The 19001-nt window shown below is 44.4% G+C and overlaps 1 protein-coding gene across 1 annotated transcript in view; it reads left to right on the top strand.

The window, feature by feature from the left end:
* LOC112250331 (forkhead box protein O3-like) overlaps nucleotides 1-17365 on the top strand; it is a 52397-nt gene extending 35032 nt beyond the window's left edge. Inside the window, exons 2-3 of the mRNA XM_024420388.2 lie at nucleotides 14121-15605; nucleotides 16540-17365. Coding sequence (XP_024276156.1) covers nucleotides 14121-15572 — 1452 coding nt within the window. The 3' untranslated portion in view covers nucleotides 15573-15605; nucleotides 16540-17365. The remainder of the gene's footprint in view (nucleotides 1-14120; nucleotides 15606-16539) is intronic.
* The last annotated feature ends 1636 nt before the right edge of the window (nucleotides 17366-19001 follow it).

Here is a 19001-nt window from a genome sequence, read left to right as displayed (position 1 = left end):
ATACAACACCCGTTCTGCCAGTCACATTCTGTTAAAGATCCCAAAATACACACATCCCTGGGTCACTCCTTTTTTCAGTTCACTGCAGCTTGCGACTGGAACGAACTGCAACAAACACTCAAACTGGACAGTTTTATCTCAAATCTTTTCATACAAAACTTAATCATGTACACTCTTACTGACAGTTGTGTGACTGCTTTGTGTGATGTATTGTTGTCTCTACCTTCTTGCCCTTTGTGCTGTTGTCTGTGCCCAATAATCTTTCTACCATGTTTTGTGTTGCTACCATGTTGTTTTGTTGTGTTGCTACCATGCTGTGTTGTCATGTGTTGCTGCCTTTATGTAGCGTTGTGTTGTCTCTCTTGTCGTGATGTGTGTTTTTGTCCTATATTTATATTTTATATATTTTTTATTTTTAATCCCAGCCTCCCCGCAGGAGGCCTTTTGCCTTTTGGTAGGCTGTCATTGTAAATTTAAAAAAATTCTTAACTGACTTGCCTAGTTAAATAAAGGTTAAATAAAAAATGTAAAAACATCCATTCTCCCACATTCTGTACACAGGGATCTCTTTTGCCTCCTCCAATCAGCAACATCCAGATGGCCTTCATGGCGTTTTTACTCCCTGCCCCCCTTATGGCACAGTCCCCTCCTCTTGTGAAGTGCCTGAGAAGGAGTTGGTAGACTGACTGTTCATGGCTGCTGCCTGCTGTACTGCTAAGCTTTGGGAGCTGAATTATTCACACTAACCCAAATTCTCCTTTCTACCTCTACTCCTTCTACCACAGACACACACACACACTTGCCCTACTCAGCTCCGGTCCCTAGGCAGTACCCATGGTAGTCTAAAAAAAAAGACCCTCATTTAGCCTCGTACATTACACTCACTTCATATGAAATGCCTCCCCCTTCCCAATGTAGTACAGTACATTCCTGCCTGTCTGAGTCGTTCGCACTACACACACACACACACACACACACACACACACACACACACACACACACACACACACACACACACACACAGACAGACCCCACACCCCCAGACCCCTCCCCCAGTGTGGCTGGCATTGTATTTTTCAGTAGGCTGGCAGGCACACACACACTTAGCGCCGTGTAACTTTATCCTGACTTTACACACTCAATTTATTAGTCAGCCAGAGAGTGACCCAGTTTACTGTAAAATACAACCGGGCCAGACTGCAACCTTTTACTCTGAGGCTCTATCTATCTGACTGTAGGAAAACAAAGCAAAAGAGAACCCAGTCTGGACAACCAAAAGTTTACTCAGGGGTTACCATTTTACTCAGGGGTTACCATTTTACTCAGGGGTTACCATTTTACTCAGGGGTTACCATTCCAGCAACAAAGTCTATGTTTTTTATTTATTTTCTATGTTGAAAGGGGGATACCTAGTCAGTTGTACAACTGAATCCATTCAACTGAAATGCGTCTTCTGCATCGCCCTGCTCAGGGGCAGATTTTTACCTTGTCAGATCGGGGATTCGATCCAGCAACCTTTCGGTTACTGGCCCATGCTCCTACCTATCAGAAGCTGTTGTCTGTAAAGCCTTCTCTCAGTCAAAAAGCTTGTCGGCGCTTTCTTTCTCTCTTTTTACACTCTTTCTTTTCAGTCTCCGGTTTACGAGGCCTTCGCACACACCTCTTTGAGACTCAAAGCTTTTCAGAGTCACATGTGTGTGTGTGTGTGTGTGTGTGTGTGTGTACAGGCAATGAGAATAATAGGGCTCAAACTTAATCATTCTGGATTTCTCTACTCCTTTATCCATCCCTTTCTCTCTCACTGTAGACTAGTGTCCTTACTCTCTGTCCTTACCTTCTCTTAACTCACTCTGCCTTTCTCTCTCGTGTGTGTGTGTGTGTGTGTGTGTGTGTGTGTGTGTGTGTGTGTGTGTGTGTGTGTGTGTGTGTGTGTGTGTGTGTGTGTGTGTGGGCAATTTTTAATTTAATTTTTTAATTTATTTAACAGAAAATAAAACTTGCACACCCTTAATACCACTGCCTGCCCTGTTTGCTATGGATGATGGATGCAGATTGGGGTAGTAGGGAAGCTGCTAGTGGCAGTGTGATCCATACAGTCTATTAATAGAGGGCCAATATAAAGACAAAGTGCTGTGTATGGGGAAAAGAGCTCTACTGGAGGGAGGGAGGGAGGGAGGGGGCAGCAGTGTGTGTGGGCCTGCCTATGTGTGTGTGTGTGGGCCTGTGTGTTCAGGAACGCATGTGTAGCCATATGTGGTGTGTGTGTATGTGCCGGGGTTTCATAATAACCATGAACAGTAAGTAGTGTGTGTTTGTGTTGTGAGGCTGCATCTGCATGTGTGTTTTGTCTTGTATGACGCAGAGTGTCACTAAGCTGTGGGTGCCTGAGAGAGCAGGGACTAAGAGAGGGATGGAGGAGAGGGCCTCCCGTGTCCCCGGCTAAGCTTCTCAATCCTGGGGAACAGAGACAGAATAACCCCTCATTTAGCCCTTCTACCCAGGGGTTATTAAGTTCAGTGTGTGGGTGAAGAGGGACAAATACAGTTCCCTTGGGATACACACTAACACACACGCACCCTTTCTCAAACAAACTCCCACACATCAAGTTCAAGTTTGTTTATTTGTCATATACACATGATATACATGGAGTACACAGTGCAATGAAATAACAATAAAAGCTCAATGAATAAAAATAGGATATTTACATGTGCCGAGGGATTGTGCAATAGATAGTGAAAAAATAAATAGACATTGTGCAGTAACAATAAATATGGAGTCCAGTAGCATCTGTGTGGGCTGTAGAAGTGGAGTGATTATAAAAAGAGAGAGGACAGGAGAGCGGGATGGAGAGATGAAGGGAGAGACGTGCAGATATAAGCTGACTTAGCAGAGTGGAGCGACAACAGGAATACATGGCTTTCTCTGCCGTCATGTGGCATTAATAAGCTTAGCTAAGACTCTCTCTCACACACACACAGACATATGCTCACACACACACACACACACAGACATATGCTCACACGCAAATGGATCCTTATAGCCTACACACATACGCATACACACTGTATGTAGTACTGAAGTAGGTCATGGAGTCGTGGAACAATAGCTTTGCTTCTAAGACTGGGTCTCTTAGAGAGAAGCTTGTCCTTCATCTCCTACTGATTCAGTCACATAGCCACAGGAGAGAGGGAGGGAGGAGAAGAGAGGAGTTAGGACGCAGGAGAGTGAATGAATGGAACAGAGGGTGAAGGAAGTGAGTGATAGGTGGGAGAGAGGAGAAAATTGGGGGGTTGGATGGAGATAGATGGAGATAAAGGGGGTGAGGAATTGGGAAAAGAATAGAGTAGCCACAGTCACCTCACCTCGTTGCACTCGGTCACAGTAGAACAGGAAATCATGTGACCCTCTCAGAAGGGTGTAGCCTAGGAACTAAGGAAAAGGCCCACTGTTGCTGGGACAGTAACGGGATATATGTGTGTGTATGCATGTACAATGCCGTGGATGTACAATGCTGTATGTGTGCGTGGGTGTTGCTGATAAAGGCTCGCTGTTGCAAAGTTTTCCCTCTCCCCTGCAGCTGCTCAGCTGGTGTGTGTGGGGGAGGAATGAAACTGACAGGCCTGAAAGTGCTGAGCTCAGCACACATTGAGCCTTTGCACACACACACACACACTGAAACGGAGCAGAAAGTTCTTGTGCAGGGGGTGAATGTAGGTCAGGGTCAGGCATGTTTGAGATCAACTGAACCAGTCAGCCATCAGTGACCCTTACTGACACTTAAAGGGAATTTTTTTCCCTGGCTTTGGCAATATCTTTGTTCAACTCTTCCCCAGAGTCAGATGAACTCGTGGATACCATGTTTATGTCTCTGTGTCTAGTATGAAGAAAGAGGTAGATTTGTGAGCCAATGCTAGTGAATGCTAGCCAATGCGTTAGTGAAATGACTGGAAGTCTATGGGTATCTGCTTGCAGTATTCCTTTACCATTACAGCTGTGACATTTCACATGTACAGAGTAAGCCTTAGACCAGTCAAACCTGAGTGTGCCTCAAATAAACCCTCTTTCAAAGAGATATGATGAAACTTATTCACAGAGATAATTCTTCTATGAGCCATTAGGTGTGGGCAAGAATGAAAACTACCAGATAACAAGGACAGCACTTTTTTTAGTTATGGTAACCTCTCATTCATATAATGTCTTTACCATGTTCCTGAAAAAGCTGTGCGCGTCTCTCAGTTTGTGCGTGTACTCTGTACGTCCAGGATGTTTTTAGACTGAACCAGGCCCAGTAACAGTAGAGCGGAGCCCCAAGAGGATAGCTAGCTAGGGGCCCCCAGACTAATCTCTACCAGATGAGCTGGTCCTCCAGCCTCCAGCACGGCTAAAGCATCAGAGGAACGCACCCCAAGCCCCTAAACACACGCACTACACCGCTCCCAGTCAAACGCATACACTACATGTTATGTCAAAGAATGCATTCTCCTACACAGTGGAGCTACACTTACCACCAGTCAAATACATACTGGTGTACATAGATTTATTCATGTTTTAAATACTGAGACAACTAAACTGAGGAGTGCTGGCCTACTGCCTCCAGTACTAGCTAACTGGAGGTTATATAGGTCATTGAACTGAACTGCACCCAACATTAGCATACCTTACTTCAGCTGTTGCTACCCTTCCATCTGACCTGGACAAAGAAAGCACTTGAGGTAGGTGAGAGGAGAGTGTGTTACGGAAACACAGGATCAAATAGTCCGTACACCTCAATGTCACACACACTTGTTTTTCTATCCTTGTGGGGGAAGGGAATGGCCCTACGGGATAGTAAAGCAAGGAAAATTCTATCTCTGTTGGGACTTTTGGGGATTTCAGGTCCCCACAAGGATAGAAGAACAAGACCACAAACACACACAGGGAGGGATAAATCAGGGAGGGTGACATAATGAAGATGAATGGAGAGTACGTGCTGAAACGCAGAGAGGGGGTCAGAGAATGGCACTGTTGCGGAACTGTGTGTGTGTGTGTGTGTGTGACTGAGGCTGTATATTTTAACTGTGTGTGTGGCTGTGTGTGTTTTAGTATGTGTGTGTGAATGGGGGAGATGGCATTAACAAGGCCTAATATCCGGGAATGGTTGAAAAAATGAGAGGACACAGGGGGGTGGAATGCTGTCGTTTTCGGGAAGCGGTTAGGAAATCAGAAGCATTGCGGGGGTACGGGGAAAGGAGGGTATTTAGGGAGGGGGCGCACACAGACGTGTGAAACAGCCAGGGCAGAGCAGTGTTTATAGTGGTAGTAAACCTCTAAACACATTTTAAAAAACACTCCCTCCTTCCTTCCCTCCCACAGACTGACTCGCTTCTTTGACCTCTGCATTTCCTCACTTCTCCCTCTATTCTTCCACCTTCCTTTTCTCCCTCAATGGTAGAGGCCCTCTCTCCTGACTAGACAAACTGTACAACTCTCTCCTACTCTTCTTTTCTCTCCCTTTCCCCCTGAGATGCTGTAGGACCTCCTCTCTCTCCCCTTCCTCTCCCTCCCTCTTTCCTTTCAGAAACCTCACCCCCTTTCTTTCCTAATATGAAATGTTCTCCTTCTCTCCCCTCTATCTACATCTCCCTCTCTCATATGAGACAGTAATCATGTAGGCATCATGCTTCTCTGAATCTGCAGAGCACACACACACACACACAAACACGCTCCACAGATCTCATTAATCAACCATCCATGTGGAAAAGTCCAATTACACATACGTGTGTGTGTGTGGTTACAGTGCGACACTCCCGAGACCGCGTGCCTCTGATGGACTTCCCTATTGTTTTTGTTAGTGCATTTATTCACATAGTTTATCATTCTCTCTCTAGACCAGTATGTTCTCTGTCTCAGTCTGTACGTGTGTGTTCTTAGTTCACTCATAGGCCAGGGCCATCACATGATTACCCAGGCTGACTTGCACTCTGATCGAGCTCTCTATTTTTAGATGTGAAATGTTGAAATAGATGGTGTGATGGTTAGTAAACAGGACAGGCTGTATACTCACACCATCAGCTCACACCATGGTGCTAGATCTGGAGGTGGCACACCCTACACACATCAGACGTTAACAGGCTTTAAATACCGCTCTCGATATTGACTTGTTTAAACACGGTGGGAGTTGTGGATGGCCACTGAGCAGATCTTGCTAAGAGAACCGTTGGATGAGCCTCATAATGGAGACATACTGTTCCAGAGACAGAATAAATATATCTTTGTTCGAGTCTTTCTACATCTGAAGCAAGCCATCTGTTTGTTTTGGTGCACATGTCTGTTGGTCTGCCTCTTTGTCTGTCTTTCTCTCCCCTCTCTCGCTTTGCTCTCTCTCTCTCTCTCTCTCCCCTCTCTCTTTCTCTCTGTCTCTCTCTATATCTGTGGAGATGATCTGCAGGCTTTGTGTGTGTGTGTGTGTGTGTGTGTGCGTGAGTGCGTGCGTGCGTGAGTGCGTCCATCCTTGCGTGCATGCTTTCTTGTGTGTGTTCTTGGCAAGCGTGGTAGGGCCTTGGCTATGGGACGTTCTGTCGGGAACTCTGGTGGTAAAGCACAGCAAGGCCAACTAACGTCCCATAGTGAACTATACTGAGCCGTACACGAATGAACGCACAGGATACCGTGCGTTATGTTCTCTACTGCTGAGGGGAGCTGATTCTCTCAGCTTTGGGTAGATTTGAGACTATACAGAAGGGATCTATACAGAACGGATCTAAAGTAAGGGAGCTTTTTGTTTCATACGGTCTGTGTATGTTTACTGTGCTGTGTATGTTGTGAACACATTCACACACTGTAGATATTTCTGTTTATGCATGTGTGGGTGTATGCAGTAACTCACGTCAGCATAAGTCAAGCACGTTTTCAGCAACGAGGTGACTGGGGTCATGAAACACACTGACCTACAGGAGGGCCACCAGGACAATGTGACAGACCATGACTGATTTTTAGGGCTCTGATTGGTTAGATAAGGTGGGCTTGATCAGCCAACACCCCCTCTCAGAGCAGTCCTGATTGGAGGAAACGGAGGGTAAACACGGTCTTTGAGCATGTGGCCTTATGTAAAACTGAGCTCAGGACGGGATGAATGGCGGGAGAGTGGGTGTGTGTGTGTGCGTGTGCATGTATGACTGTGTGTGACCCACACATTAGCCAGGCTTCTTAGTGGTAGGAGAATGATCCATGATTCTTAAAGGATCATGTCCTGTGGACTGTGAAAAGAGAAAGGGGCCCACCCTGTTGGAGTGACAGAGACCTGTGGACAATTTGAGAGTTTCCTGTTCATGTGTACATTATTTCGTGTGGGCTTATTTGTGGGTTGGACTATTGTTGTGTCAATGTAGTGTCGTGTCTTTGGCTATGCCGGATTAAGTGATATGACATGCTATTCTATAAAATCCTTTCTCCGTAATGAATATTACCTGATTGAGCTAATCATGTAAATGTAATTAATTAAGAGAGTCGGGGCACCACAAAATAATATTTATAGAGCTGTTATCTTCCGAATAAACTCTTAAAGACCTAGTAATATTTTACATCAATAGCAGTCAATATTAATCGTCAACATAATTCAGTCTCATCTGAAAGTTTCACGAACCCTGGCTAACAAATTGAATCAGCAATACAAAATTGGGTTTAATTATTTATTTACTAAATACCTAACTAATCACACAGAATTACATATACAAAGAATTAATCATACCTTGATTACAAATTACGTCATAAAGGAAAACTTCCCTGGTGGGTGGAACAGATATGACAGCTGGTTACACAAAAGAAAGGGGGCTGGGTTTGAGTGAAAGAGCGGGAAGACTGAGGGACAAAGGGAGAAGCTGTGCTATCGTAAATACAGTATCTTATACATTCTAAGGGAGAAGCTGTGCTATCGTAAATACAGTATCTTATACATTCTAAATTACCGCCCATTTGGAAAAGAAAAATGCAATAAATATTTACTCTGAGCTGCGCTTCGGTAGGTTGGTGGTAAAATGGAAGGCCGTGTTGCCAAACCGAGTCCTTTATCCTTTGAAGAATGTCCCTGGTGGTCAATTGGATACGCTGTAGTAACGTCGTTGTGTGGTAGACGGAATACTCTGTCTGTTCTTTCCTAGCCCGCGTTTGCAGCTGCTGTTGCTAACTCAACGTCTAGGAGGTATCACTTCTGTTGTGAATAAGAGTTCAAAGTTCATACCATTCGCAACCAAAGCTCATGCTGAGGTTGGCTTAGTTCTGTAGTTAACATGTTAGTCCTTTTAACGCAGAGGCTGCAGACCTCACGTACTTGGAACAGGAGGTTACATTTTCGTCAAGGCTTTATATAGTAGAGCGAGAAGAGTGTGTCTGAAAAGTTTTATAACCCATGTCTCTTCACCACTGATTGAGCAGAGCCCTAAATTTATGAAAGCCCAAATCTCTCATTTGGAAGCTAAAATTACATTTAATCTTTTCACCAATAATTTTATATTCAAACATTTCAATTGAACAACAATTCCATGTGAATACGATAACTCTGATATGTAGACTTTCCACTGTAGAGTTTGTCATCCTATCATCTATGAGAATGTCTCAGGTGACAACCGAACTGACATCATATTCATTAAGTACCACCGCATATGTTCAATTGGTCGGATTACCAGAATATAGTTCATTTCACCCCACCTTCTGATGTTGCCAGAATCTCTGTTAACCAAGGGATTTTCAAATGTCACATCAGTAGGGTAGAGAGAGGAAAAAGGGGGAAGAGGTATTTATGACTGTCATAAACCTACCCCCAGGGTCATGACAGTAGTATATTAGTCAAATGTAAATGCAATGGGCAGAGACAGAGAATGAGCGAGAGGGAGAGAGAGAAAATAAGGAGAATGCCAGAATAGAGTGTGACCACTTTCACAATCCTGACCTCTTGATCCATGTACAGTTTACACACACACACACACACACACACACACACACACACACACACACACACACACACACACACACACACACACACACAACCTAAACACACACAAATAAGTGGAGCGATGCCCAGCCCAGGCTGGGAAAGCGCACGTTTGGTTGAATGGAATGGAATGTTCTCTTCACTCTCCAGAACTCAGGGAAGCTGGAATTGGGAGGTGTGTGTGTGTGTGTGTGTGAATAACTTTGTCCTAACTCTCCTGTCCTCTGTATCAGCGCCTGGCCTGTAGTTTATTTATAATCCACCTCGTGTCAAAAACGTACAGTTAGCCCTCTCTCCCTCTTTCTGTCTCTCTCGCATCTTCTCTCTCGCATAATCTTCTTTGTTATTATTATTTACTTTTATATTAACAGTGAGTCCCGTTGAGACCAAGGTCTCATTTGCAAGGGAGCCCTGCATCTTACAATTACACAAATTACACATAGGACATACACCAGAAAATTCAATAAAACACTCATAAAAAGCATGTATCTCTCCTCTCTCACACAACCATTCTTTTCCTTAATCCCTCTTTTGCACAACTCTTTTAGATACAAATGTCAAATATATGTCAACAACCCTTCCTCCAAAGGACTATTCTATGGATTACATGTGAAAATCCCCCAGATCATGGGCTTTTTTTTTGACTGGTCTTTGTGAGGAATTGTGTGTGTGTGTGTGTTTTACCTGTTGTTGGTGACACTTTTTGTTGTTAGCCCTGCAGGTCTGCAACCTAAGAGGACCAGTCCTGTATCTCTCTCTCTCCTTATACAGTCGTGGCCAAAAGTTTTGAGAATGACACAGATATTAATTTCCACAAAATTTGCTGCTTCAGTGTCTTTAGATATTTTTGTCAGATGTTACTATGGAATACTGAAGTATAATTACAGCATTTCATACGTGTCAAAGGCTTTTATTGACAATTACATGAAGTTGATGCAAAGAGTCAATATTTGCAGTGTTGACCCTTCTTTTGCAAGACCTCTGCTATCCGCCCTGGCATGCTGTCATTTAACCTCTGGGCCACATCCTGACTGATGGCAGCCCATTCTTGCATAATCAATGCTTGGAGTTTGTCGATCCCGCAGCTGAATCAACTTTAGGAGACGGTCCTGGCGCTTGCTCGCAGGTCTGGAGGCGAAGTAATGGTGTAAGAGGAGTTACCAATGACCTCAGTGCACTCTCACCTTTGACCCCTCCCAGCCTGATGTTCACCTCACAACCTGGACACTTCCTGTTATACAGGGTGTGAAGAGCTCTGTCTGTGTGTGCATGCGTAACAACCTCGGAGGGTAGTGCAGGTCTTTTAGGAAAGAGAGAGCACTTCCCCCTGTGGCTGAAGGCATGGTTCAGGCTTGCTTTGAAACAGTAAAGCAGGGGAGGAGAAGGGAAGGTGGGGGGGTTAGAATACTGGATAGGCGGGGAGGTGTAGAGAGATTGGAGGCCGGCAGAGAGATTTAGGACAGGACAGACCGCTCATCCTTTTCTTCCAAGTCACATATGAGGCCAGAATGACCCAGGCTCTCCTGTCAGTCTACAGTGATATATGAGGCTTAGCTGGGTGATGAAACCAACTTAAACAACTCCTGGTGGTAGAGACTGTAGAGCTCAGTATTACTATAATATTACTATTTCATTACAAGCCTCTTAAAAATGGTGTGTGCGTGTGTGTTTGTGTGTGGATTCCTAGCGTGGTTGCTGGCAGTGATTAATTGTTCCCACATGTTGCTGATGGACAAAAAGTCCTCTGTGCTCCAGAGCTCTGGCTGCAGCTGGTGTCTACATACATACATGCATGCATGCATACATAAATACATACATGCATACATGCATGCATACATACATACATGCATAAGAATCTGTCAGTTAAACATTAGCTACGGAACAGGCGTGGAAGGGGACGAGATGACAACTGAGGAGATGTTGTAGAGAGCTGTGTGTGTGTTCAAGGCCATGAGTGTTTGTTAGCATTGTGTATACATGTGCAGTCATACATTGTATTTATGCGTTGTGTCAGTAGTAGGGATAAAGGGTGTATTTGTGTAGTTAGTTTAGGTGTGTGTGTTTGTATGTGTGTGTAAGAAAGAAAGAGAGACAAAGAGTTAGAGAGAGAGAGAGATATGAATCAGAGCTACTGTCTCGTTTTTCTTAATGGGCATTGGGAATAACCCAGAGGAGCAAGTGTAGTACGTATACTGTACTCTCACTGCAGTGTCACAAGCACACAGACATACACAAACCACGCACTTACATACACATATTACACCCTCTCTTAACAATTACTTTTTAGTGGTATGGAAAAGAGAGAGGGGGGAATAGAGGAAATATTAAAGAGTTCCAGTGTTGGCAGAGAGAGGGAGGAGTGGAGAAAGCGAGGGAAGAAGGGAGAGAAGGAGTGAGAATGTATTAAGTGTCAGGAGCTGGCAGATATATGTTTACAGGGGGAGAGAACCTCAGATTCCATTCACTCTGTTCCCTCTCTTTTCCTCCCTCACTTGCTCACTCTCCCTCTCGCTCGCTCCCTCCATTGATGTTATCCCACTCTCTGCTCACACCCCCACCCTCTTTATAAGTTGATGTATCTAGTTATTTCAAGAATTCTTTAAGCATTCTTCCTTCATTCATTTAGCTCATAGCAGCTGTAAACACTTAGTGTGGGAGTGTGTATGTTCTGGGGCTGTTTGTTTTTAGCTGCTGTAATAAAGCAGCCTTACGTCAAACCTCTGGAGATGCTGCCTGGCTGGCTGGCTGGCTGCCTGGCTGTAAACACTGGTTTCCTTGGTATCTCTCCTCATCTTACTTCATAGGACAGACCTACACGCACATACACATATACACACCGTGGCCGAAGTCTTGCCTACTACTACTTTACCTACTACTTAGTAAAACAACATACTGTGTACTAATAGTACATACTATTGAGAACTTACCGTTTATTAAAAATGTGTGCAATAAGAAACAAATGTCAACCTACCACTCATCCATACTGAGAAGGCGTCATCTAATGCGCAATCATGCTTGTTCCCTGCTATTTGTTCGTTTGTCAAAAACACGTGGGTGTGAAAAGACAATTCTCTTCCTCAATAGTGTATATTCTACTAGATGAAGCAATGAGCAATAAAGCCTAAATTAATATGACATCCTGGCATTTAAAGCATACTCAGTACTGCTATTGCCCTCAACTCTCCTATTTTTCCAAACAGAATAACAATACAATCTACGTTGTCAGTGTACTGTAAGAGAGGAAGGGAAAGAGGAGATTGGTTGGGAAAAACAATATTTGGATTCCCACAAAAAAACAAATGACTTTGGCTCTCTCTGAGTCAAACCCAATAATCTGTTCTGTTTTGGGGCTGAGAAAAAACATGCAAAGATATAATATGATGGTGGATGGTTTTGGATGGTGTTTAAGTTGTTTATATGGATATATGACTCACCACCTGGATTTGGTCTTATGTAGCAAAATTATAAATTTTTACATTGGATAAAGGTAGAGGCTCACAGCTACAAAATGGTATATTTTGCACTGTATTTTTGAGGAACAATTGAAAAGTAATTCTGCTTTGAAATTGATAAACTTGTAAACTCACTTTTGAGAAAATGGCCTTTGAATGTTTTGGTATCTAGTGAAGAGCCCTTCTTTGTCTACAACCATTCAGCATGGTTCACACCCGCTTAAGCTTTAGCCCCACCCATCTCGTTTTGCTCTCGGAGCGCACACTTGACGCTCTGACCGATGGTTAGAGCGTTGGACAAGTAACCGAACGGTTGCAAGTTCAAATCCCCAAGCTGACAAGGTACAAATCTGTCGTTCTGCCCCTGGACAGGTAGTTAACCCACTGTTCCTAGGCCGTCATTGAAAATAAGAATTTGTTCTTAACTGACTTGCCTAGTTAAATAAAGGTAAAAAAATATATATATAAAAAAAATGTCAGCTGAAGCATCCACATGGCCACGGATAGATAGGTGTTATCTTCTTTGTGTGTGTGTGGTGAGATGGACATGTGGATGCTGTGAGTGGTATGGTATTATGGTGCCTTTAATTTTACTGGTACCATTATGAAATCATAATCTTGTGAGCAAAACATTTTAGCGGCCCCCCTCATGACAGCAAAGAACATTTACATTTTTAAAGTTAATTTCATGTAATTCTACTCATTTTGCCATGGGGTGGAGAGAAAATGTTGCCGTTTTACAGCTAATTTCCTGCAATTCTACATATTTTGCCATAGGGTGGAGGAAAATGTTTGCCGTTTTTAATATGATAGTTTGATGATCAATGGGCCCCACCCCAGTCAGTATTTCGAACCATGCTTACTAAGTCTAGATAGCTTGCCGCTAGACTAATTTACCAATCTAAAAAATGTGTGACTGCTGATGCACAACCAACATTTGAATTGCACCTTGTGTATTCTATTATTCTAACTCTCAACAGTAAGTTGAGACCCCGACTGAGTTTTTTTTTAAATTATTATTTTTAAAAATGGTATTGGTCCACAGGGTGCCAGTTGCCCATCCCTGATGTAGGCTTATCCCTGCTATAAAAACAAACTGTTTGAATATTTGATGATGAATAACACAACCTGCTGTGTGTCTCCCAACTCTGCTCTGAACATGAAGGAGCTTGTCTCAGATCAATACACACCAGCGATGACTCACAATACCCCTGCCAAGTACACACACACACTTCAAAACCTGCCTGTTACACAATGTCGTGGCGGGGGTGCCGTGTGTGTGTGTGTGTGTGTGTGTGTGTGTGTGTGTGTGTGTGTGTGTGTGTGTGTACATGCACACACTACAATGGGAACAATAGGAACATCAACGCTAATTGTTGCTGCATGTTATTCATGTGTTGCTATCTGTGGCGTTCCATTCAGCAGGGAACGAACAGTCAAAGCTTTATTCTTCTAGCAGCGCTCGTCTCAAATAACATTGAGTACAAACTCAATGGGTGGTTTATAAATCAATGTTCCTGGAGTTAATGAACATGATTCATACAATCATTGATGGGAAAATGAAAAATAACATGAATACTCAATACTGATTACATGCATTGTTTGCTTAATTACTTTTCAATGATTTTGAGCACTGTAGTGGACTCTCTAACTCTCTCTCTCTCTCTCTCTGTCTCGCTCTTTCTTTTCAATCTCTCTGACAGAACTCCATCCGGCACAACCTCTCCCTCCACAGTCGTTTCATCCGTGTCCAGAACGAGGGAACGGGAAAGAGTTCCTGGTGGATGATAAACCCGGAGGGAGGAAAAGGTGGGAAGGCCCCCCGGCGCCGTGCTGTCTCCATGGACAACAGCAACAAGTACACCAAGTCTGCCCGCGGCCGCGCAGCCAAGAAGAAGGCGGCCCTCCAGGCAGTGGCGGCAGGCGAGGGGGGCGGAGACAGCCCCTCAGGGCTTTCCAAGTGGCCGGGCAGCCCCACATCACGGAGCAGTGAGGACCTGGATGCCTGGACAGACTTCCGCTCACGCACCAACTCCAACGCCAGCACGCTGAGTGGGCGCCTCTCGCCCATCCTGGCCAACCCAGAGCTGGACGAGGTGCCGGACGATGAACCGCCGCTGTCGCCCATGCTATACTCCAGCCCTGGCAGGGTGCTGTCGCCCGGGAACGCCCCCACACCCAATGGGAAGGCAGTACCCGCAGAGCTGCCTCGCTTGGCAGACCTGGCAGGAACCATGAACCTGAACGACGGGCTGGCGGATGACCTGATGGATGAGCTGCTGGATAACATTACTCTGGCCCCCAACCCAACCGGACCGACCACCCAGAGAGGATCCACTGGGTTCAGCTTTGGCTCCAAGCCTGCTGGGCTGGGCTCCACCTCCTCAGCCGCCTCTCCCTCCGCTGCATCCCCCTCTAATGGTGCAAGCAGCGGCGGCTACAATAATTCCATCTTCGGGCCCCTCGCAGCGGGTTCCTCCCTGCGGCCCGCCCCCATGCAGACCATCCAGGAGAATAAGCAGACGTCCTTCTCCTGCATCTCCCGCTTTGGCAGCCAGACCTTGCAGGACCTGCTCAACTCAGAGGGCCACAGCCACAGCGATGTCATGATGACCCAGTCCGATCCGCTGATGTCACAGGCCAGCGCCGCCGCCGTCATCTCCCAGAACTCCCGGCGAGGCCTCATGCTCTGCAGCGACCCCATGATGTCCTTTGGGACCCCGGTTGCTGGACAGGGAGGGCAGGGAGGTCTCTTGCACCCTCTCAACCACAACCAGGGCTCCCTCAGGACCCTGAACGGGGGTCTGAGCCTGAACAACGAGGCCAACGCCAAGCAGCAGCTCCTGCACTCTCCACTGAGACTTGGATCCAACGGATCCTCTATGATGCAGATTGATTCGTCTCTCTTCCTGAACGGGAGCGCTGGTGGCAGTGGTGGGATCTGCTCGCTAGGCCCCGACCGCTTTCCCACTGACCTGGACTTGGACATGTTTAATGGGAGCCTGGAGTGTGACATGGAGTCCATCATCAGAAATGAGCTGATGGACGCAGATGGCCTGGACTTTAACTTTGAGTCTCTGGCCAACCTGAACGGAGCCAACCTTGGCAGCTTCACCAGCACCAAGCAGGGACCTCAGAACTGGGTCCCTGGCTGAGAGGGAGGACTCGCTCTGGAGGTGGCGGAGCAGGTCAGAGTCCATGTCACTGTCTGTGTACATCTGGGACTGCCATTAGTGCCAGAGAGAGAGAATATGTGATTTTCTGTCTGTTTCTAGCTGTCTAGCAGAGAATAGTGAAAGCATGTTTATCGATTTGTCATGTTCCTTGAAAGTAATTTTGGACTGTGTCACTTGGATTACAGTTAGTCAGCAAAAACCACCCCATTGGCCCAGGGTATTTGGTGGTGGGAACAGGCTAGACCACACCAGCCCAAAACGGACTAGCCTACACCAGCCCAACACAGGCTAGCCCACACCAGCCCAACACGGTCCAGCCCTCACCAAACCCAACATGGGCTAGCCTACACCAGCCCAACACAGGCTAGCCCACACAGTTATTAAATTGTAATAAATAAATTATAATTTAATAAATTCCTTTTTAAGTAGAAAAAGTGCATCAGCAAGCCCAATATTTATGCCTGTATTGGGCCCACGTTGTGCCAATTTAGACATGTTTTCTGGGAACAGATTGGCTTACTTCAGGTAAAGTGAGGGGTGCCGTCACCAGATATGGGCCATCCACACTGGGCCACACTGGGCAAATGCCTTTGGGGGCCAACATGGAGCCAATGAGCAAAGGCTCATTGGCCCAATTTGGGAAGTCTTGCGTAATTGGTCAGATACTGAATTAAGTTCTGGGTCCATACGTGTTAAGAGAAGAGAGAACAAGTATTGGAACTGGAACGAAAAGCTCCATTCTCTCTCTTTACATCACCCTTTATCTACGGTACCATTTATGTTTACATAGTCTGTCCACAAGAAATTTACATGGGGCCGATATTTGGGCCTACATAGTGCCAATGTGGACATTTTTGCTGGGTAATAATCTGATATTGAATTATGATTATAAATTCATCCCATTCACTCAGATCTGATGTCATTTTCCGTATCTCCCTCTCTCCAGGTCCCAACTGTAAAGCATGAGAAGATCAGACACAAAATGTCCTTTTTGCCAAACCTGCCATCAGCACAACGTGGAATAAAAACCCTCTGTTTACACAAGACCTCCTCTAGAGAAACCTACCTTTGCTCCCACTCTGACCAACCATGAATGATTTCAAAGACACAGACTCACAAGACGCTACTGTCAGTTACTCAAAGCCTTCTGCAAAACAAACAAATAAAAAATAAACTATGTGAAATCTTCACAACAAGCTCATCTCAGAATTATGCAATCTTCCTTTGAGAAAATACCAGTTGGGACAAAATTAATTGGAAAGATTTCAGAGAGAGAGATAGAGACACTTTTGTTTATTTGAAGGGATCTTGGGATGGGAAAACAGGAAATGTGGCAAGCAAGGTTGTAATGTACAGTGAAGTAATTCCTGTTTGAAAGATGAAAAAAAAAGTAATGTTGTGTGAAATCTAATACAGTGGTTTCTGGGGTGAGTTACCTTGAACATCTTCCCTCTGTTTTCACTCAGTGATTTTAAATATTTAATTTTTGTTTTAAATTCCTGTTTATCATCATCACTGTATCTGCACCACACCTGTTTGTATAAAAAAGTATTGATTCAATTGAAGGAAGGAGACAATATCTGCATTTAAAATGGCGACAACACACACATGGTACACACACACACACCTCCCAAAATGACAAGACTCCATAGCCCCTTAGGAGCGATGATGACATAAACATAACGCCATGCACTTCAGGTTTTGTTGTTTTACATGAGTTTGATTGATTAGTTCCATTTTTTAAATTACTTATAATAAAAATAATGATGATGTACAGTTATCCTTAGCTAAATACTATACAGAGAGATTGGTAATTGTTTGTGTGTATCTACAGTTGAAGTCGGAAGTTTAAATACGCCTTAGGAAACTACATTTAAACTCAGTTTTTCACAATTCCTGACATTTAATCAGTTAGGATCACCACTTTATTTTAAGAATGTGAAATGTCAGAATAATAGTAGAGTGATTTATTTCAGCTTTTATTTCTTTCATCACATTCCCAGTGGGTCAGAAATGTACATACACTCAATTAGTATTTGGTAGCATTGCCTTTAAATTGTTTAACTTGGGTCAAATGTTTCGGGCAGCCTTCCACAAGCTTCTCACAATAAGTTGGGTGAATTTTGGCCCATTCCTCCTGACAGATATGGTGTAACTGAGTCAGGTTTGTAGGCCTCCTTGCTATCACACGTTTTTTCAGTTCTGCCCACAAACTGTTCCTAGGCCGTCATTGAACATAAGAATAGGTTATTAACTGACTTACCTAGTTAAATAAAGGTTAAAAAAATAAATGTTTTTTAACTGTTCTATAGGATTGAGGTCAGGGCTTTGTGATGGCCACTCCAATACCTTGACTTGTTGTCCTTAAGTCATTTTGCCGCACAACTGTGGAAGTATGCTTGGGGTCACTGTCCATTTGGAAGACCCATTTGCGACCAAGCTTTAACTTCCTGACTGATGTCTTGGGATGTTGCTTCAATATATCCACATAATTTTACTTCCTCATGATGCCATCCATTTTGTGAAGTGCCCCAGTCCCTCCTGCAGCAAAGCACCCCCACAACATGATGCTGCCACCCCCGTCGTTCGCGGTTGGGATGTTGTTCTTTGGCTTGCAAGCCTCACCCTTTTTCCTCCAAACATAACGATGGTCATTATGGCCAAACAGTTCTGTTTGTTTCATCAGACCTGAGGACAACTCTCCAAAAAGTATGATCTTTGTCCCCATGTGCAGTTGCAAACTGTAGTCTGACTTTTTTATGGCGGTTTTGGAGCAGTGGCTTCTTCCTTTCTGGTTAAGTCGATATAGGACTTGTTTTACTGTGGATACAGATACTTTTGTACCTGTTTCCTCCAGCATCTTCACAAGGTTTGCTGTTGTTCTGAGATTGATTTGCATTTTCCGCACCAAAGTACATTCATCTCTAGGAGACTGAACATAATCTCCTTCCTGAGCGGTATGACGGCTGCGTGGTCCCATGGTGTTTATACTTGCGTACTATTGTTTGTACAGATGAGCGTGGTACCTTTAGGCATTTGGAAATTACTCCCAAGGATGAACCAGAGATGTGGAGGTCTACAATTTTTTTTCTGAGGTCTTGGCTGATTTTCTTTTGATTTTCCCATGATGTCAAGCAAAGAGGCACTGAGTTTGAAGGTAGGCCTTCCAATACATCCACAGGTACACCTCCAATTAATGTAAATTATGTCAATTAGCCTATCAGAAGCTTCTAAAGCCATGACATAATTTTCTGGAATTGTCCAAGCTGTTTAAGGCACAGTCAACTTAGTGTATGTAAACTTCTAACCCACTGGTATTGTGATACAGTGAATTATAAGTGGAATAATTTGTCTGTAAACAATTGTTAGAAAAATGACTTGTGTCATGCACAAAGTAGATGTCCTGAC

The sequence above is a fragment of the Oncorhynchus tshawytscha genome, linkage group LG05, assembly GCF_018296145.1.
Source record: "Oncorhynchus tshawytscha isolate Ot180627B linkage group LG05, Otsh_v2.0, whole genome shotgun sequence".
Taxonomy (NCBI): domain Eukaryota; kingdom Metazoa; phylum Chordata; class Actinopteri; order Salmoniformes; family Salmonidae; genus Oncorhynchus; species Oncorhynchus tshawytscha.
This window is presented reverse-complemented; position numbering and strand designations above follow the sequence as displayed.